Source organism: Psittacula echo, assembly GCF_963264785.1.
Source record: "Psittacula echo genome assembly, chromosome: 1".
NCBI lineage: Eukaryota > Metazoa > Chordata > Aves > Psittaciformes > Psittacidae > Psittacula > Psittacula echo.
The window spans coordinates 78,216,148-78,233,656 of NC_137735.1; the positions used below are offsets into that span (position 1 = coordinate 78,216,148).

Below are 17,509 nucleotides of genomic sequence, written 5' to 3' on the forward strand. Positions count from 1 at the left end.
AATGAGAAGTAGTCTCAGAAAGAAACAGAGCAAATAGTTTTGTAACCAGTTTGGCAGGACTTCCTTATGGTTTTTATCTTTCAGAGGGAGAAACCAGTTACAAATCTATTTGTCACTTGACTAGCTACACTGCTATAGGCTGTGTCAATCAACAAGTCAGGCAAAAATGTTTCCTATGCTTTCTCAGCACACAAGGTGAAAAACACAAGTCCTTCTATTTATTTTTTCCAAATCACTCATCAGCCAGGCTGTTAGAGTGGACTTGACTTACTGACATATTATGTTAATGTGTGAAGTGTGTCTGCTTACTTCTGAGACATCAAAGACTGGAGGAAGGAGAGTGAAGCATGAAGGGTATTGCCCCTACACATCAGAAAAGGCTTGTCTGTATGGAAGCCAACACAAGTTATTTACAACTGTGGATGTAAAATTGTCCTGCGTTCAGCAGTAGCAGTAATTTTTCTCCTTCTTAGTAGCTGGTGCAGTGCTGTGGTTTTGACTTTCAGCCTGGGAACAGTGCTGATAACACCGATGTTTTTAATTGCTGCTCAGTAATGTTTACTCTGACCAAGGACTTTCTGAGTCTTATGCTCTGCCAGGGAGGAGGGGAAGCCGTGAGGAAGCAGAGACAGGACACCTGACCCAAACTAGCCAAAGAGGTATTCCATACCACAGCACGTCATGCCCAGTATACAAACTGGGGGCAGTCACCCGGAAGGGCTAGATCGCTGCTTGAGTCGGGCTGGGTATCAGTCAGCGGGTGGTAAGCAGTTGTATTCTACTCCCTTGTTATTTCCCTTATCATTATTGTTATTGGTGGAAGCAGTAGTGGTTTTGTGTTATACCTTAGTTACTGGACTGCTCTTATCTCAACCCATGGGAGTTACATTCTTTTGATTCTCCTCCCCATCCCTTCGGGAGCTGGGGAAGGAAAAAGTGGGGGAGTGAGTGAGCAGCTGCATGGTTCTGGGTTGCCAGTTGGGCTTAAACCACAACAGAAATGCATCAATTACTTTGCTGCTGCTTTAAGTGAATTCAACTCTCTACAGCTAAAAGTAAAAAGCGGTTCCCAAAGAACATGATCCTTATTTCAAATTGCAATGATTCATCAGTCCAAACCACTGGTAATTAGTATAACATTAAGTACTGTCATTAGGAAAAATAAAATCTCTCCTAGGGATCTGTCAAAAGGTACTGCTACATCAAGTTTTACTCAAGAGCATCACAAGCGCTCTGAGTGCACAGTATTTTAATAGTTCTATTATTCTCTCTTTACCAAATGCAAATTGGTGATAAATCTCTGCAGATGCCTTTTTTAAGAGCTGAGTGAATTTCTCTCTGTTTTTTACTCTGCTCTGTGTCATACTGGAGTTCTTGAGACTAGTGAATACACTAGTAGCTTGTTGTGCACCTGTCATACTACAGCTTCTTGGAAGATCTAAGTGATGAAAAGGAAGAGCTAGAAAAACGTAAAATCATGCTCTTGGCTGATGAGTGACTGTGCAAACAAGCACGTGCCAATCTTTTCACTGATCATCCTTTAAGCATATGAAACATAAAGCTTTTGCCTGATTTGGTGTTATCTGTCAGTGTCAGAACAGAGATGTGAACTGCAGCAAGAACTCGAGTTGCCATGGATGCCTCTCATCCTACAAGCCTTTTAAACTTACCCAGCATGTTTTTATACTCATTTGTTTCAGAGAGGGAAATACTGCGAGCTCCTTTAGGCAATGTAAATGCTCCTCTTGTCTTCCCTTAAACAGAATGCCTGTAATTAGTGCTATGGGAGCCAAGGCTTATGGTTTCATTGACTATGTTTCTCAACCAGATGGTCTTTCCAAGTGTAAAGTATAAATGACATTGTGTATTCAAATGAGTTTAAAGCAGAATTAGACACATCCAGCAAACATTAATAGTCAATGAAAGCCAGACCAATCAAAATTCAGGTAGGTGATTTTAAGTTGGATACTTGCAGATTTCATTTTCCAGAAACTTGAATTCTTTTTGGCACCTCTTGCTTAAATGTTTTCCTGTTGGAAGAGGTCAATTAGTCTTTTTTAATGACTAGATTGCCAAAGTTATGGTAAAACAATAAACATTTCATAAACACTTTATCACTTCCATAATGATTTGCAACTAAGTGACTGATTAACAGCACTCTGCCCTGAACAATCTCCTAGCTGTTTTAGTCTTGAGCCTCAATACGAGGCTTAAGTTACACTCTTAAGTCCATTACTCCCCAAGTCTGAATAATTCTTGCATTATTCTGTGTCCAGTCCACCAGCCTCCAGGGAAATATCCTTTTCAGAAAGGATCTCTGCTGTAATTTTATAAGTACAATCAGTAAATTTGATCATTACAATCTATTTTTTTCCAATTGGTTTGTAATAATTAATAAGAATTTCAGCAGCGTATTTAACGTATTTCATTTCCAGTTGCACACTAACTTATTTTGGTCCAAGTTTAATTTAGCTGCTAACTGTCTAAATTTAACTATTAATGCTTCATGGCAGCAATTAACCAACATCTGAACCATTAATGCAGATACTGGTATTATCCTGCCCTTAGCCTTTCTCTCCTATCTCCTGAAATACCTGCTCCCAGCCATACATAAGATACATTTCCCTGAGTAGCTGGAAAACAATAAAAAGCAATATAGGAAAGCCTTAAAATAGAAATAGTCACAACAAAATGTTTCCTTTATTCCTTCTACAGATAGAGGCTGTAGTGTCAGATGATGTCTTCTGCATTTCACTGCTCATTTTTGTTTAGCAAAAATCTGTGTATCCCCACTTATCACAAACATGGTCTAGTTGGGCTTCAGCACTTTGAAAGAAGAACTAAACATGCTCTGCGTGGTGAGTATTTCTCCATACACTGAGGCTGATGAAGCTTTCTCCTAACAGTTCCTTTAAAGGACAGAAATACTATCCTGTCATTTTAAAGATGGCATTTCTTTATCAGGGACTAAACTGGTTTTGCACATCAGCTTACAGCTTGTGTTTTGCTACCTAAAAGCAGGTCTGCAAAAACAGTATGTATGACAGAGACACCAGAAACTGTATCCAGATGCAGGAAAAGGCTATTCCTACCAAGCTTTTTGGGAGTGCGGGTGAAGGTTCCCTTCACAGTCCGGCAATGAGAATTATCCCCGCCGCAGACGCCGCACTTATCTTCAACCTTATTGGAGCCAATTTCCTTGTCACAACCCACTTTCTGCAGAAGGAAGAGGAAAAAACACAAAAAATCAAAGAAGGTTTTGTCACTGGTTTTGTCAGTTTCAGCTATGGTGGGAAGCCATCCCAAAATTAATGCAAAGAGGGAATTAACCACCCAGCACTGATCTATTTTATTTAAACACCAATTACTTGCAAATCTGGTGCTGGATAATGGGTTTCATGTGATAAACAGGAGGTGATTATTGCTTTATATTCACTATCCATCAAGATTAAGATATGAAAGAGAAAAGAATAGACACAATTCTTTTCTGACATGAAACAAAGTGTGAAAAAGGGAAAGAAAGTGATCAGTTGAAGAAAAGTGGAGTGTTTCCATGGATCAGGTCTGTGCCATTGCTCTAATTAATTAATTAAACAATTAAAATCTCAAGGCCTAATGAGGAATATGATGCTGCAAATACTTAATTCAGAAACATTTGCAAGGTTTGTCTCTCCACACTGAGCTGTTGTGATTGATTCTACCCACTGTGTGCCACAGCCCAGCTCCAACTCAGGGATGACCTTGGGAAGCATCACTCACCACGCACTCTCCACGAACACAAATGCTGTAGGGATCTTTATAGGAACAGCGAGTCCCATCATGTGCCAACTGTTTCATATAGGCAACACCTCCAGTTTCTTTGGACTGGCAGTACAGGTGGCATCTCTTATTAGCTGTGTAGCAAGGAAAGGGAAGGAACTGCATAAACTAAGAGTAATCCAGATGTACTTCAGAAAAACATCCCACTCAAAGAGGGAAGAGAATATAAGACAGGTGTAAAGGACCTTTAGCAGACAATTCTGGGGAAAAAAGCAGCTAATTTGCTTTTCTGAGAGTTATATGCTACCACTTTGAGATGATATTCCCACAGAAATCAGTGCCCTTAGAAAAACACTCTTAATACTTTCATCAGCTGCTATTAAACGTTGACACATTGCACTCAAGTGCAAGATGAAGAGCTGTACTGAAGACAGGGTAACAGACCCAATCAGCAGCTTTCCACGCTTTGCCCAGTGGCAGAGAGCTGGATCTGGGCAGTGCAGCATGTTGAATGCAATGGGCATCTACCAGCTAGTCCAGCAGGAGCTGCGAGCTTCAAGCCTCTTTGCTACACCATGTTCTCACCAAGAGCAGGATGAAAGTGAAGGGAAGCTAGTTGGTCTAGGGTGGGGAAACTACAACTGTTTCTACTCTTTCCTTATGGAGCCATCTTTTTTATATAGAATCATGGAATGGTTCGAGTTGGAAGGGAGCTTACAGCTCATCAGTTCCAAGCCCCTGCCACAGGCAGGAACACCTTCCATTAGACCAGGTTGCTCCAAGCCCTGTCCAACCTGGCCTTGAACACTGCCAGGGATGAGGCAGCCACAGCTTCTTTGGGCAACCTGTGCCAGTGCCTCACCACCCTCACAGGGAAGAACTTCTGCCTAATTTCTAATCTACTTTCTGCTTTTGTTTTTCTGCACCTATACAAGGCTCATCCATCAATTATTTCTGTTCTCTGCACGGCTCAGGAACAAGACTCATGGGGATGCCAGGACTGACTTGTAATCAAGGCAAATAACAGAACTTACAGTCGGGGTGCTCATATGGCAGCCAGTGATGCTTGCTGCTCTGATACTCAAAGTGGGAATTGCGTTGCTGGCATTGCTGTGCTCTGAAGTCCTCAAAGTGCTTCGGACACTCCTCTGTATTGCAAAGCTGAAACTCAAAGTTGACACCAGCACAATCCTCACCTCCATTAATGGGCCTGTGATGAGAAAACATTCAAAACATTCTAAAACCCTCTGGATATGAGCTCTGGGGCTTTTTCTTTTGTCTTAGGTGAAACTTCATACTCTATTTAAAAAGAGACAGTTTCGCAAAAATGGGTGGGAGGAGACAGGAATGGGAACAGAGCAGTTACACTGTGGTGTAACCTCAGCGTGTGCCCCTGCATCCCCAAGGAACACACTCAAATGCACAAGTGACACGTGTGCACATCTATGCTATCAATAACAGTTAATTCACAACTAGAGGTTAACTAAGTTGATCCTGCAGCTTGCTGAGCTCACACACCATGTACTCTTCACTCTCTTACACATCAGCTAAATCTTTGGGATGGTTTTCTGGAGGCATTGCTCTGGAAGTTCTTGGATTCTCCCAAAATGATCCTGGCTCCCTGCAGAAAGCTGCATTTCAAGGGGCTTGAACAGAATGTGAATTTGGGCAGACTCCGTCCACAATGTAAATGCCATTTAAACTGCCACCTGTAATGATTGCCCACTGACTGTACCTGCCACCCAGCCAGAGGACCTACATTGGATTGTTGCACTGGCGAGTCCTAAAGCGAACTCCAGTCCCGCAGGTCCGGGAGCAGGAGCCGAATTTTGTCCAGGGTCCCCAGTTGCCGTCCTGCTTCAGCTGGTTAGCATTCTTCCACATGCAGTGACCTTTATAGCACCACTGGGAGACATCAAGCAAAGAGAAAGAGACGAAATAAGAAGAGAAGCAAACCCCGGATCAAATATGTAATTGTAGTGAAATTTAAAGCACACAGCAGTGAGCTCATGGGCTGGGAAGGGGCATCTCAGAGAATCGACTGCAAGAAGAGACTGTGCTGGGGACAGAGGGATGAGGGTCCATGTACTCTGGGCCCAAGAGTACCCTCCCTGAAGGCCTTCTGCTCCATCAATGAGCAAGCAGTGCTAATAAACCCAAGCCTGAACCCTGCCATGGACAGGCATGTGAAGCTCAACATGTTCCACCCTCCTAAAGTCTTTGTTTCATCTGACTTTTAGTCACTACCACTTTTTGGAAGGGATTTTAGTGTTCTGAATATTAGCAGGATAAATGTTTTTTTGAGTATTAGCTGTTTTCTTTCTTTTTTTCTTTTTTTTCCTCATACTGGCCAAATATCACACTTATCCAGCAGACTGGAACAGAGGGCTAGTCACTGGGCAGGATGTTGTTTTGCTGCTGGCAAGGGCACACTCAGATGGTCTGAGTGGCTCTCCTGTATCTCAAAATACATGGAGTTTGCTAAACAAACATTTATCTGAGTGCAATTTTACAATTAAAAATAAATTAGCAGCAGAACACCCACTAATGGGCATATTAAAAGAGAAACATAAAGAGCTAATCCTAAGCCTACACAAACATTTAGCCACAGGATGTCTGGACCACAGGCTTTAAGAAGGGGTCCTACAGTGATGGCATTATCTGCTACCATGGATTCCTAAAGACACTTTATGTACACTTTGCAGATGAGACAAGAATCAAAAAAAAAAAAAGATAACAGAAAGGCCACAGAAGAGGCTGAGAATGGGTTACAGCTCAATTGGAGTTTCTATGTCCACGATTTACTTCCTTCGGCTCCACCCAGAGGATGCCAGGCAATTCCCTGTTTTCCTCTGTGCCCTTTAACCAAAATGAATGTACTTGGTTCTTTCCAGTACAAACATAGTGAAAACACCTCACTCACTTTTCCAGGGGCACATTCAGTCCCATCAAGTGGAGGTCCCTTCTTAGTCTTACAGAAATATGGGTTATCTGGATGGCTGCACCACAACTGCTTGCACGGATCAAAGGTTCGGAACTGAAATGCAGGACATTTATGAGATGAAATTCAGCATTAGATTACTAAGATTCTTCAGATAAGGATTCATCCCACCCAGTCAATTCATCTCACATGCACAGCTATCTGTAAGTAGAGTATCTTCAGAGACAGAAGGGCAAACGTATTTTCAGAAAGAGAAGGACAGTGCTTATTCCCTGCATCCTGCAGCTCTAAGCTGCTGAGAAGAGGAAAGGAGGAGACAGCCATAAATAGGAGGAAAATGAGATTTTTTTTTTCCTTTTCTTCTTTGGGTTCACTACGACAAGTCTGTGTCATGTGGAGTGTGCTTGACCATTTAACCAAATGACCCATACGACTGGGTTTCACCCATAAATATTTCACTCTTTCTAGATCTGTTTAAACTACTCCATTAAGTACCCTTCAGTTATGAGAAAAATGAATATACTCCAGCTCTTAGCTAAGACCAGGCACCAACTTGCTGCCTGGCCATTTGTCTTTGCAAGGACTTCCTTGGACGTACCGCTGTGCACATTTTATAGCCAACACCAAAATCAAAGCGGCACTGTTCATCCATGGAATAATTGATGCCTGGCAGTTCAGGAAGCTTGGGCCAGTCATGTTCAAAAGGGTCATCAAGAAGACAGTCATAAGAGCTGTGGAAAGGCAGAAATAAAAATAATGAGATGTAGTGATTTGGGGTTTTTTATCAGCACAATTGAAGTATGTTATTTTTAGCAAGGCAATACTCATTTTCTCCAACCTGTTTTCTGACCTGTTGACATAGTTATTGCTCTCCAAAGCAACAGAAGGACTCTTTCCACTGACTTGATGGAGCTCTAAAACAGGACAGTAGCCTGAGAACAGGCCTTCTTACCTGACATTTGCATTCATGGGGATGAAGCCCTGACTACATCAGAACTATGAATGAGCCTTGCTTTCTTCTCATTCCTGTTTAACTCTGGTGCCTTAAAACAGGGATACTGGTGGGCTGGGATATTTCACTTGAAGCTCTAAGGTCTCAACCAATTACTATTTTACGCTTTATGTTATGCACAGGGTTTCTTCTGTAGGAGATGTGGGTCAACCCATTACATATTTACTCAGTTTTTATTGACAAAACCAGGTATTTGCAATGGAGAAGGAAGCCTGAGTAAGAATTGGATGAACAGGTACATACATGGAGGGATACTACAATAGGGTATTTGTATAGGATATATCCTATAAATATCCTAAAAATAGGATATTTGTAGGAGTTCTCCTTTTCTCCCTAATTCAGACATGTGCATACATGCCACCACCTATCTTCCACAACTTTTGCAAGCTCCTTTTCTGAATTTAGGGCTTCATCCTGACAGTTTCACAGCATAACTCCTAGATAAATCAAAAACCCTGGGAAAACACCAGCTACCTGACATGAAGCCTGCAATCATTGTCATGGAGAAGGCAACAGGCTTTGAGAGCAGCCCTATGTGAGGAAGCCTTATAGCTTTTCTAATATAGATTTGAAGGGGAACAGCATGGAAGAGAAGATGATCAGAAGTGATGGTGATGTCTTGCTGCTGCTGCCCCAAAGCCCAGAGCATCCTACTGGGATGCCTTTAAAGGCAAGAATCCCTTTGGGCCACCCTGGGGTATCCCATTCCTCAGTACCCCTGTGTTTATCAAAAGGAGCTCCCACAGCCAAGGGTTCCCTTTATGATGCTTGTGCCTGCTCCATCACACTGGGATGGCCTCTTCTCTCTGCTGGCTAGCAGAGGGCAGCACACTGGCTCCACATCCCAGAACTGCCAAGACTTTGATTTCCTATAGGAAAACAACTACCGCCAAGTGCTGTCAGGTCCTTACTGTATGTATCTTTTGAGTTCTTGGCCGCTGCATCTGGACCAGTGGTAACGATGAAAGGCAGCCTGCACCAAGGGAGCCATCACACTCCCCATGGCTGTCTCATCCCCACATCTGTTCCCTTGCCCATCGTGCTCCATTCCCAGCCTATAACAAAGAATCAGCATCAGACCCCAGGCAGTTCCTGTTCTTCAATGTATAAAACAACTGTGAAGAGAACAGTTTCTCATGCACAAGTAATCATGCAAAATGAAATTGTTTTTTGCATTCTACATACACCATCTGCATTTCAAACTGATCTTCTCTGATACCAAAACATATGGATTCTCTCAATACTCTTTAAGTTATACTTCGCTGTATTTGTTAATACCAGGAATGAAATCACTAGATGATGATGACGACGACTTCTTCAGCTTCAGAGAAAGGAAAACAACAATTCAGCTCATTAAGGAGCTCTTCATTCAGACACCGAATTGTTCACATTCGTATACTCATTGACCCAAAGCACCTATTTAAACACAGAGCTAAGAGTTATCCTTTTGCATCTTCAAAGAGCTAACATGGCTACCATGTCTCATTTCCAAACGTGAACCTGAAACAGCTTAATATGCAAGTGGTCTGGTCATCTCCAATGGGGCTAAATTCCCCGCAGTGAACTGAATAAGCAGCCTGTGCTGCTTAAGGAAGACAAAAATCAGATCCTCAGTACCTTGACATTAATTCATCCAGACAGCTATCAGAGATCTTTGCTTAACCAATTACCCACATTTTATCATTCCTGATGAGGTGCCAAATCTAACAAATCAGCACTTTCAGTCAATCTGAAGAAAGAAGTTATGGATGTTGGACAAGCTTCTGAATCCACTGCCTAGGCCTTCTACATTCCTCACCCACCTCTGCCTTGCCCTTGAGAAAACAAACTCCCCCTCTCTCGTCTTCCTTTCTTTCCTGACTACTTCTTCATTCCTTAAACCCATTAAACTCCTTAAAACCATTAAACTCCAAGGGAATGGAGATAAAATTAGGATACCTCTCATATGGCCATTAAAATTAAACCACCTGATGCAAACAGGAGATGCAGCACCAGATTTTGTTGGCGATCTAACTGTAAAAGTTAAGACTTACACGTGACCCGTTTCATGAGCGACAACAAAAGCTGATGAAAACCCATCCTCGTGGTTGAGGGTACAGCTTCGGACCGGGTGACACATGCCTGTAACAGGGGCATATCCTGTTGAAAGAAGTCACATTTGATTCTTTCGTCCATTATATTTATCGTAAACGAGACCCCTTCCTCCATAAACTTACAAAGTAAGAAGAATCTAAGACTATTTTCTGGACTATTTTCTTTTAATGGTTATTTTTTCTCTGCCTCTGCAATTGCTGTCAAACAGAGTAAATGGCTAAAATCTTTCTGATGACAGGGAAGTCTGCCTGACATCTCAATTTCACTTCAAAGCCCGGACCCAAAAGAGAACTCAGACCCTCATCTCCCCCTGCAAGGTAAAGGGACCTCGGAAGTACCAAACACAACTGGACAGCCAAAACATGGTCTAACCCAGATTCTCCTTTATCTGCATTGATATAAATCACATGCTGTGAATTTACTTCCCCTTCCTTGAGTCATAAAGATTAATGCAGGTACCAAGTAGCTGGTGTGCTGTATATAAAAACAAATCTACAGCTAAAACAAAACAAAACAACAACAAAACAAAAGCCAAGTTGAATGCAAAGTGCATGGAGCGTTCCTACTGATCCCTGTACGCACACACACACACACACGCAAACACCTGGTGTTTAGAGATAGTAAATAGCTGGTTTTATACAATGTAAAGTAGCTTTTTATATAATAATAGTTGTTATTTTTATTATATCTAATAATAACAAGAGCCTTTTCTAAAGCCAGATGAGGAAACTGAAAGTTATGATCAGTCCATCTGCCCACCCCAATGAGACCAGGCTTCAGTACATCTTTAAAATTGAACACTTAAATATTTGCTGAATAAAAGCCTACATTGCTTTTTGCCTCAGGATCACATAACAGCTTTGATGCCCCCAGAACAAGAGAGATGTGGAGCTGTTGGAGCAAGTCCACAGGAGGCCACAGACATGTTGCAAGGGCTGGAGCAGCTCTGCTCTGGAGATATGCTGAGAGAGCTGGGCCTGTTCAGCCTGGAGAAGAGAAGGCTTCAGGGAGACCTTAGAGCAGCTTCCAGTGCCTAAAGGGGCTACAAGAAACCTGGAGAGGGGCTCTGGAAAAGGGCCTCTAGGGACAGGACAAAGGGGAATGGCTTTAAATTGACAGGGAGGAGACTGAGATGAGATCTTCGGAAGAAGTTCTTCCCTGTGAGGGTGGTGAGGCCCTGGCACAGGGATAAGCTTTAAGGTCCTTTCCAACACAAACCAGTCTGTCATGATTTTGTAATAACACAACTGTTAAATCTCCCTCTCTTCTGACAGATGCTAGCCAAGAAACACCAAGCCCAGACAGTTCTGCTCCAGGTCAGCATTACCTTGCATACCAGCAGGCCCAAAATCTTGCCTGGTTAAGAAGATGGCATGATCGTGGTGCTCAGAGTGGTTGGGGTCTGACTTCTGCTGCTGATGTGCCCAGCGGCAAACATTCTCCAAGCTTCTGGAGGGATTCCCCCTTTCAATCAAGCTAATGGACTGAAAAAGGGCAACACATTAGACACAGGAGCTTCTAAGGCAGGGATTTCAGACAAGTCTGGATTTTCTTGGAGCACCAACCATGTCCCCATTTCTATTTTCCTAATGACCTATCACTGTAAAGTCATGACAGTCTTATTTCCTGTGAGAAAAGAGAATGGGTATGTTAACAGTGACCATGCACATGCAATACTACATCTTCAGGGCTTTTTTTTGTCGTGGTTTAAGCCTAGCTGGTAACTCAGAACCACGCAGCTGCTCACTGCCCCCGCCCCCGGCCCCTTCCTCCCCTGGCTCCCGAAGGGATGGGAAGGAGAATTGAGAGAATGTAACTCCCACAGGTTGAGATAAGAGCAGTCCAGTAACTAAGGCATAACACAAAACCACTACTGCTGCCACCAATAATAATAATGATAAGGGAAATAACAAGGGGAGAGAATACAACCGCTCACCACCCACCGACCGATACCCAGCCCGACCGAGCAGTGATCTAGCCCTTTCAGGTAACTGCCCCCAGTTTATATAGTGGGCATGATGTGCTGTAGTATGGAATACCTCTTTGGCTAGTTTGGGTCAGGTGCCCTGTCTCTGCTTCCTCCCGGCTTCCCCTCCTCCCTAGCAGAGCATGAGACTCAGAAAGTCCTTGGTCAGAGTAAACATTACTCAGCAACAACTAAAAACATCGGTGTTATCAGCGTTGTTCCCAGGCTGAAAGTCAAAAACACAGCACTGCAGCAGCTACTAAAAAGGAAAAAAATGACTGCTACTGCTGAAACCAGGGCAGTATCCACCCTTATTACGTATCATTCATGTCATGCTCAGATCCCACATTTTTCAATATACCATCACTTGTCTCATATACGTATCTACATATATATACACATCCACACACACACACAGAGGTATCATTCCTTAGTGCATGGACCAATCCCTATAAAGCTGCTGAGTTCATCCAGTCCATGATGTTGGGCTCCATCTCTTGTAACAGTCTTTCAGAGCAGGAGAGGCTGTGTGCAGTGTGGGATTGTTGCCTGCTGATGACACCGCAGAACTCATCTGGTCACTGCTGAGCTCATCTGGTTTCATCAAAGTTCATTCTTTGTTGGGATGACGGTTGGAGGGAAATCAGGGCCTGTCGCTGGTGACCTGAAGACATCTAGCTGGTGGGCTATAAAAGTGCTACATAGCAGGCAACAGCATACAATTGAGTTCATTGGCTGTTTTCCCCTAAAATCAAATCCCCTTGAGGTACACATTGGACTTCCCCATCTTCCTGCATTACCCACCAAGTATATCTGGGTCCCTGAGCAAAAGCAATCCCACAAGTGGGTTTGCCTTTACCTGAAGCAGGAATAACCCAGATTGTCTTCCCCAGCAAATTCTTCATGTGCACCACAGGAACTTTGTCCCCTTCTACAGTATGTAAAAGTTCTGACAGGGCTGGGCCAGCCCTGTTGGCAGATTCCCTAGTGTTGACCAACCAGGTGGCCTTTGGTAAGTGTGTATCCCAGTGTTTGAAAGTCCCACCACCCATTGCTCTCAGTGTAGTTTTTAACAGCCCATTGTACCGTTCGATTTTCCCAGAGGCTGGTGCATGGTAGAGGGTGTGATATACCCACTCAATGCCCGAGTGTCTATAAGGTTGTTCCGGAAATGAGCCCCATTGTCTGATTCAATTCTCTCTGGGGTGCCGTGTCACCACAAAATGTGTTTCTCAAGGCCCAGAATAGTGTTCTGGCCAGTGGTGTGGGGCACAGCGTATGTTTCCAGCCATCCAGTGGTTGCTTCCACCATGCGCTTGCCTTGGCGGGTTGGTGGGAGTGTGATCAATCTGCCAGGCCTTCCCATATTTGTACTTCAGCCATTGTCCTCCATACCAAAGAGGCTTTAACCACTTGGCTTGCTTAATTGCAGCACATGTTTCACACTCATGAATAACCGGGGCAATAGTGTCCATTGTTAAGTCCACCCCGCGATCACGGGCCCATCTATATGTTGCATCTCTGCCCTGATGGCCTGAAGTGTCATGGGCCCACTGGGCCAAAAACAACTCACCCTTATGTTGCCAATCTAAGTCCATCTGAGCCACTTCAATCTTAGCAGCTTTATCCACTTCTTGGTTGTTCTGGTGGTCCTCAGTGGCCGTACTCTTGGGTACATGGGCGTCTACATGGCGTACCTTCACCACCAGGTTCTGCACCCAGCCAGCGATATCTTGCCACAGTGCAGCAGCCCAGATGGGTTTACCTCTGCGTTGCCAGTTGCTCTGCTTCCATTGCTGCAACCATCCCCACAGGGCATTTGCCACCATCCATGAGTCAGTATAGAGATAAAGTACTGGCCACTTTTCCCGTTCAGCAATGTCCAAGGCCAGCTGGATGGCTTTCACCTCGGCAAACTGATTCGATTCACCCTCTCCTTCAGCAGTTTCTGCAACTTGTCGTTGAGGACTCCATATGGCTGCCTTCCATCTCCGATGCTTTCCCACAATACAACAGGACGCATCAGTAAACAAGGCATACTGCTTTTCACTTTCTGACAGTTTATTATATGGTGGGGCCTCTTCAGCACGCATCACCTCCTCCTCTGATGACATTCCAAAATCTTTGCCCTCTGGCCAGTCCATGATGACTTCTAGAATGCCTGGATGACTGGGATTTCCTATTTGAGCTCGTTGTGTAATTAGTGCAGCCCATTTACTCCATGTCGCATCAGTTGCATGATGTGTAGAGGAGACCCTGCCTTTAAACATCCAGCCCAGAACGGGCAACCGGGGTGCCAAGAGGAGCTGTGCTTCAGTGCCAATCACCTCCGAAGCAGCTCGAACCCCTTCATAGGCTGCCAGTATCTCTTTCTCAGTTGGGGTACAGCTGGCCTCAGATCCTCTGTATCCCCTACTCCAAAAGCCGAGGGGTCGACCTTGAGTCTCCCCTGGAGCTTTCTGCCAGAGGCTCCAGGTAGGACCATTCTCCCCAGCTGTGGTGTACAGTACATTTTTTACATCTGGCTCGGTCCGGACTGGGCTCATGAACTATCTCACATTTAATTTGCTCAAAGGCTTGCTGTTGCTCAGGGCCCCATTTAAAATCATTCTTCTTCCGCGTCACATGATACAGAGGGCTTACAATCAAACTGTAATTTGGGATGTGCGTTCTCCAGAACCCTACAGCACTCAAGAAAGCTTGTGTTTCTTTCTTATTAGTTGGTGGAGACATTGCTGTTACCTTGTTGATCACATCTGTGGGGATCTGGTGATGTCCATCTTGCCATTTTATTCCCAAAAATTGAATCTCTTGTGCAGGTGCCTTGACCTTACTCCAGTTTATGGCAAAACCAGCTTTCAGCAGGATTTGGATTATTTTCTTCCCTTTCTCAAAGACTTCTTCTGCTGTATCACCCCACACGATAATGTCATCAATGTATTGCAGGTGTTCTGGAGCTTGACCCTGTTCCAGTGCATTCTGGATCAGTCCATGGCAGATGGTAGGGCTGTGTTTCCACCCCTGGGGCAGTCGGTTCCAAGTGTACTGGACGCCCCTCCAAGTAAAAGCGAACTGTGGCCTGCACTCTGCTGCCAAAGGAATTGAGAAAAATGCATTGGCAATATCAATCGTGGCATCCCATTTGGCTGCCTTTGACTCCAGTTCATACTGAAGTTCTAGCATGTCTGGTACAGCAGCACTCAACGGTGGTGTGACTTCAATCAGGCCACGATAATCTACTGTTAGTCCCCACTTTCCATTAGACTTTCGCACTGGCCATATGGGGCTATTAAAGGGTCCTGCTGATCACTCCTTGGCTCTCCAGTCTATGGGTCAGCCTATGGATGGGAATCAGGGAGTCTCGGTTGGTGTGATATTGCCGCCAGTGCACTGTTGTGGTTGCATTGGCACTTGTTCAATGGTGAAGTTCCAAAGCACTGGAGGGGCCCACTGACCTAGATACTCACTCATACTGTCCCACACACCTTGCCACTCGTGACTGTCCAGCCTCAGGGAAAATCTCTTGGTCCTCCTGTATCGCCATCTAACCCTAGACAAGACCCAAACCTGACTCTGCTTAACTTTTGAGATCAGACAAAATGGTCGTAGGTAAAACACACTCTGTGTGTGTGCCAACATGCTGATCCCCATCACAATCAGCAGGCAGGTCTCAAGGGTACCCAAAGGCCATTCAGAACCTTCAGAACTCTCAAATGATGCTGTAAATAGTCTGATAGGGGATCTGGGAACGTAAGGGAATATCTCCTTCATAGGTTGACCACACGAGGAGGGAAAAGAAGACGTGTAATTGCTAAACATTTCCATTATATACCTCCCAAAGTATAGAGGTGATGACCACACTGGGAATGCAAGCCAGACCAGTTTCATAATCAGTAAGTCTATTGTATTGCAAGTCATTACCATAAGGCACAGTGAAACAAGAACCTTAGTCCAAGCCCCCCAGCCGATAAACACTAAAACAGCAAATACTGGCTGTAAGTAAGGTGTGACATGCTGAAACTGTAATATCGAGAGCAACAACTTTGAGAGCCAATAAATCAGCATTGTGACGAGTGACTATTAATCCAAAACAGTGAATGCTTATCACAAATACGATCACACACACTCTGGTCAGATCTGTCGTTATCTCAACTCTTTGTCACCCACGTCGGGCGCCACAAAGAACTGTCAAGGTTTAAGCCCAGCCAGCAACCTAGAACCATGCAGCTGCTCACTCCCCCCCACCCAGCCCCTTCCTCCTCCCACTCCCTGAGGGACGGGGGGAAGAATCAAAAGAAATAACTCACGGGTTGAGATAAGAACAGTCCAGTAACTACGGTGTAACACGAAACAACTACTGCTGCCACCAGTAATAATAAGGGGAATAACAAGGGAAGAGAATACAGGAACTGCCAGATGCCAGTGTGACTCAGTCGAGGTGACTGAGCATGTAGTGACATACAGTCTATGTGGAGGAAGTGAGTAACATAATATAAACGCACAGGACAATGCCTCAACTGGCGCGAAACACCCCAGAGCCAGTAAATGTGTGCTGGTGAGCACAGATTAAACATCTGGTGCTGTGAAACTTCTGCTACAGCATGTGCCTACAAGCTCAGTAAATGTAATTACAAGGCAAGCATCAAACTGGTCTTTGACATGGCCAAATTCAACTGGTTCAGAGGCTTGCTTACCTTTGCATACCCCAACATGATCATCCGGACCAGCATGACATTTATGTGAACGCCCAGGGATTCATCATGGTAAATTTCATTCACCTGAGGAAAGGAAAAAATAAAATTAAAAAGAAAAACCTCACTTACGATACCAAGGGAATTACCAAGGCCATGTAGATGTTATTTCAACTGCTTATACCATTATGGTCTTCTCAGAAGAGGATTCAAGTCTCAAACCATTTCCATGCACTAAGAAATGTAGATGACACTTCCCATCATCACATGTCAAGACTTCTCTAAAGTTAAATGGCCTTTGGACCAGGGCCACTAGAAAAGGTGATCAAGGAAAAGGAGACTTCAAGTTCAAACCCTGCACATATGCAGCTGAATGCCTGATGTTACTCATTTGATAAACATAAGGTGGGAGATGAGGTTATTCCTGAAAGCAAGGTTATAGCAGTGTGTTCAAGTTCCCTGAGGGATTTAAAATCAGATAAGAGTTTGCTTTAACAACAGATAAACCCATCACCATCCATCGCACGTGGCCACCTCTGCTGCGCCATCTGGCCACTCTTAACTGCAGATGAATTCCAGGCTCAGTTCCTATTTGTTTCGCCAAACATTTGTTTCACTTCCATCAGTTTAAACACATGGGATGAGTATTTTCACAGGGAAAGTGGGTGTATTTTTGTTCATTTTGTAAAAGATTCTGCTGCCAGCAGATCTCACTCAGGAAAATGTGCTGTCAACTTCAGCATAAGTTTGTCCTCAGAAAATACTTGAGGATTTGACTTAAAGCCATTTTTGTGTTCTGAACATCTAGGTTGGGAAGGCAGAACATGAACATGACATGAACAATAAAGCTCCATTTCATAGAATCACAGAATAATTTGGGTTGGAAAAGACCTTAAAGCTTATCTAGTTCCAACTCCTGCCACAGGCGGGGACACCTTCCACTAGAACAGGTTGCACCAAGCTGTCCAACCTGGCCTTGAACACCGCCAGGAATGCGTTTAGCTTCAAAAATGTGAACAGGACTCCTGATTCTAAATCAATCTTAA

The 17,509-nt window shown here is 44.0% G+C and overlaps 1 protein-coding gene across 1 annotated transcript in view; it reads right to left on the reverse strand.

Annotated features, from left to right (window-relative positions):
• The window catches only part of ADAMTS3 (ADAM metallopeptidase with thrombospondin type 1 motif 3), a gene marked incomplete at both ends in the record, with an annotated part of 96,868 nt that overhangs the window by 9,519 nt on the left and 69,840 nt on the right, over positions 1–17,509 (reverse strand). Inside the window, 10 exons of the mRNA XM_080636185.1 lie at positions 3,093–3,216; positions 3,760–3,893; positions 4,794–4,969; positions 5,519–5,664; positions 6,683–6,796; positions 7,299–7,431; positions 8,624–8,767; positions 9,746–9,851; positions 11,134–11,290; positions 16,467–16,550. Of these exons, the coding sequence (XP_080492311.1) occupies positions 3,093–3,216; positions 3,760–3,893; positions 4,794–4,969; positions 5,519–5,664; positions 6,683–6,796; positions 7,299–7,431; positions 8,624–8,767; positions 9,746–9,851; positions 11,134–11,290; positions 16,467–16,550 (1,318 nt within the window). The remainder of the gene's footprint in view (positions 1–3,092; positions 3,217–3,759; positions 3,894–4,793; positions 4,970–5,518; positions 5,665–6,682; positions 6,797–7,298; positions 7,432–8,623; positions 8,768–9,745; positions 9,852–11,133; positions 11,291–16,466; positions 16,551–17,509) is intronic.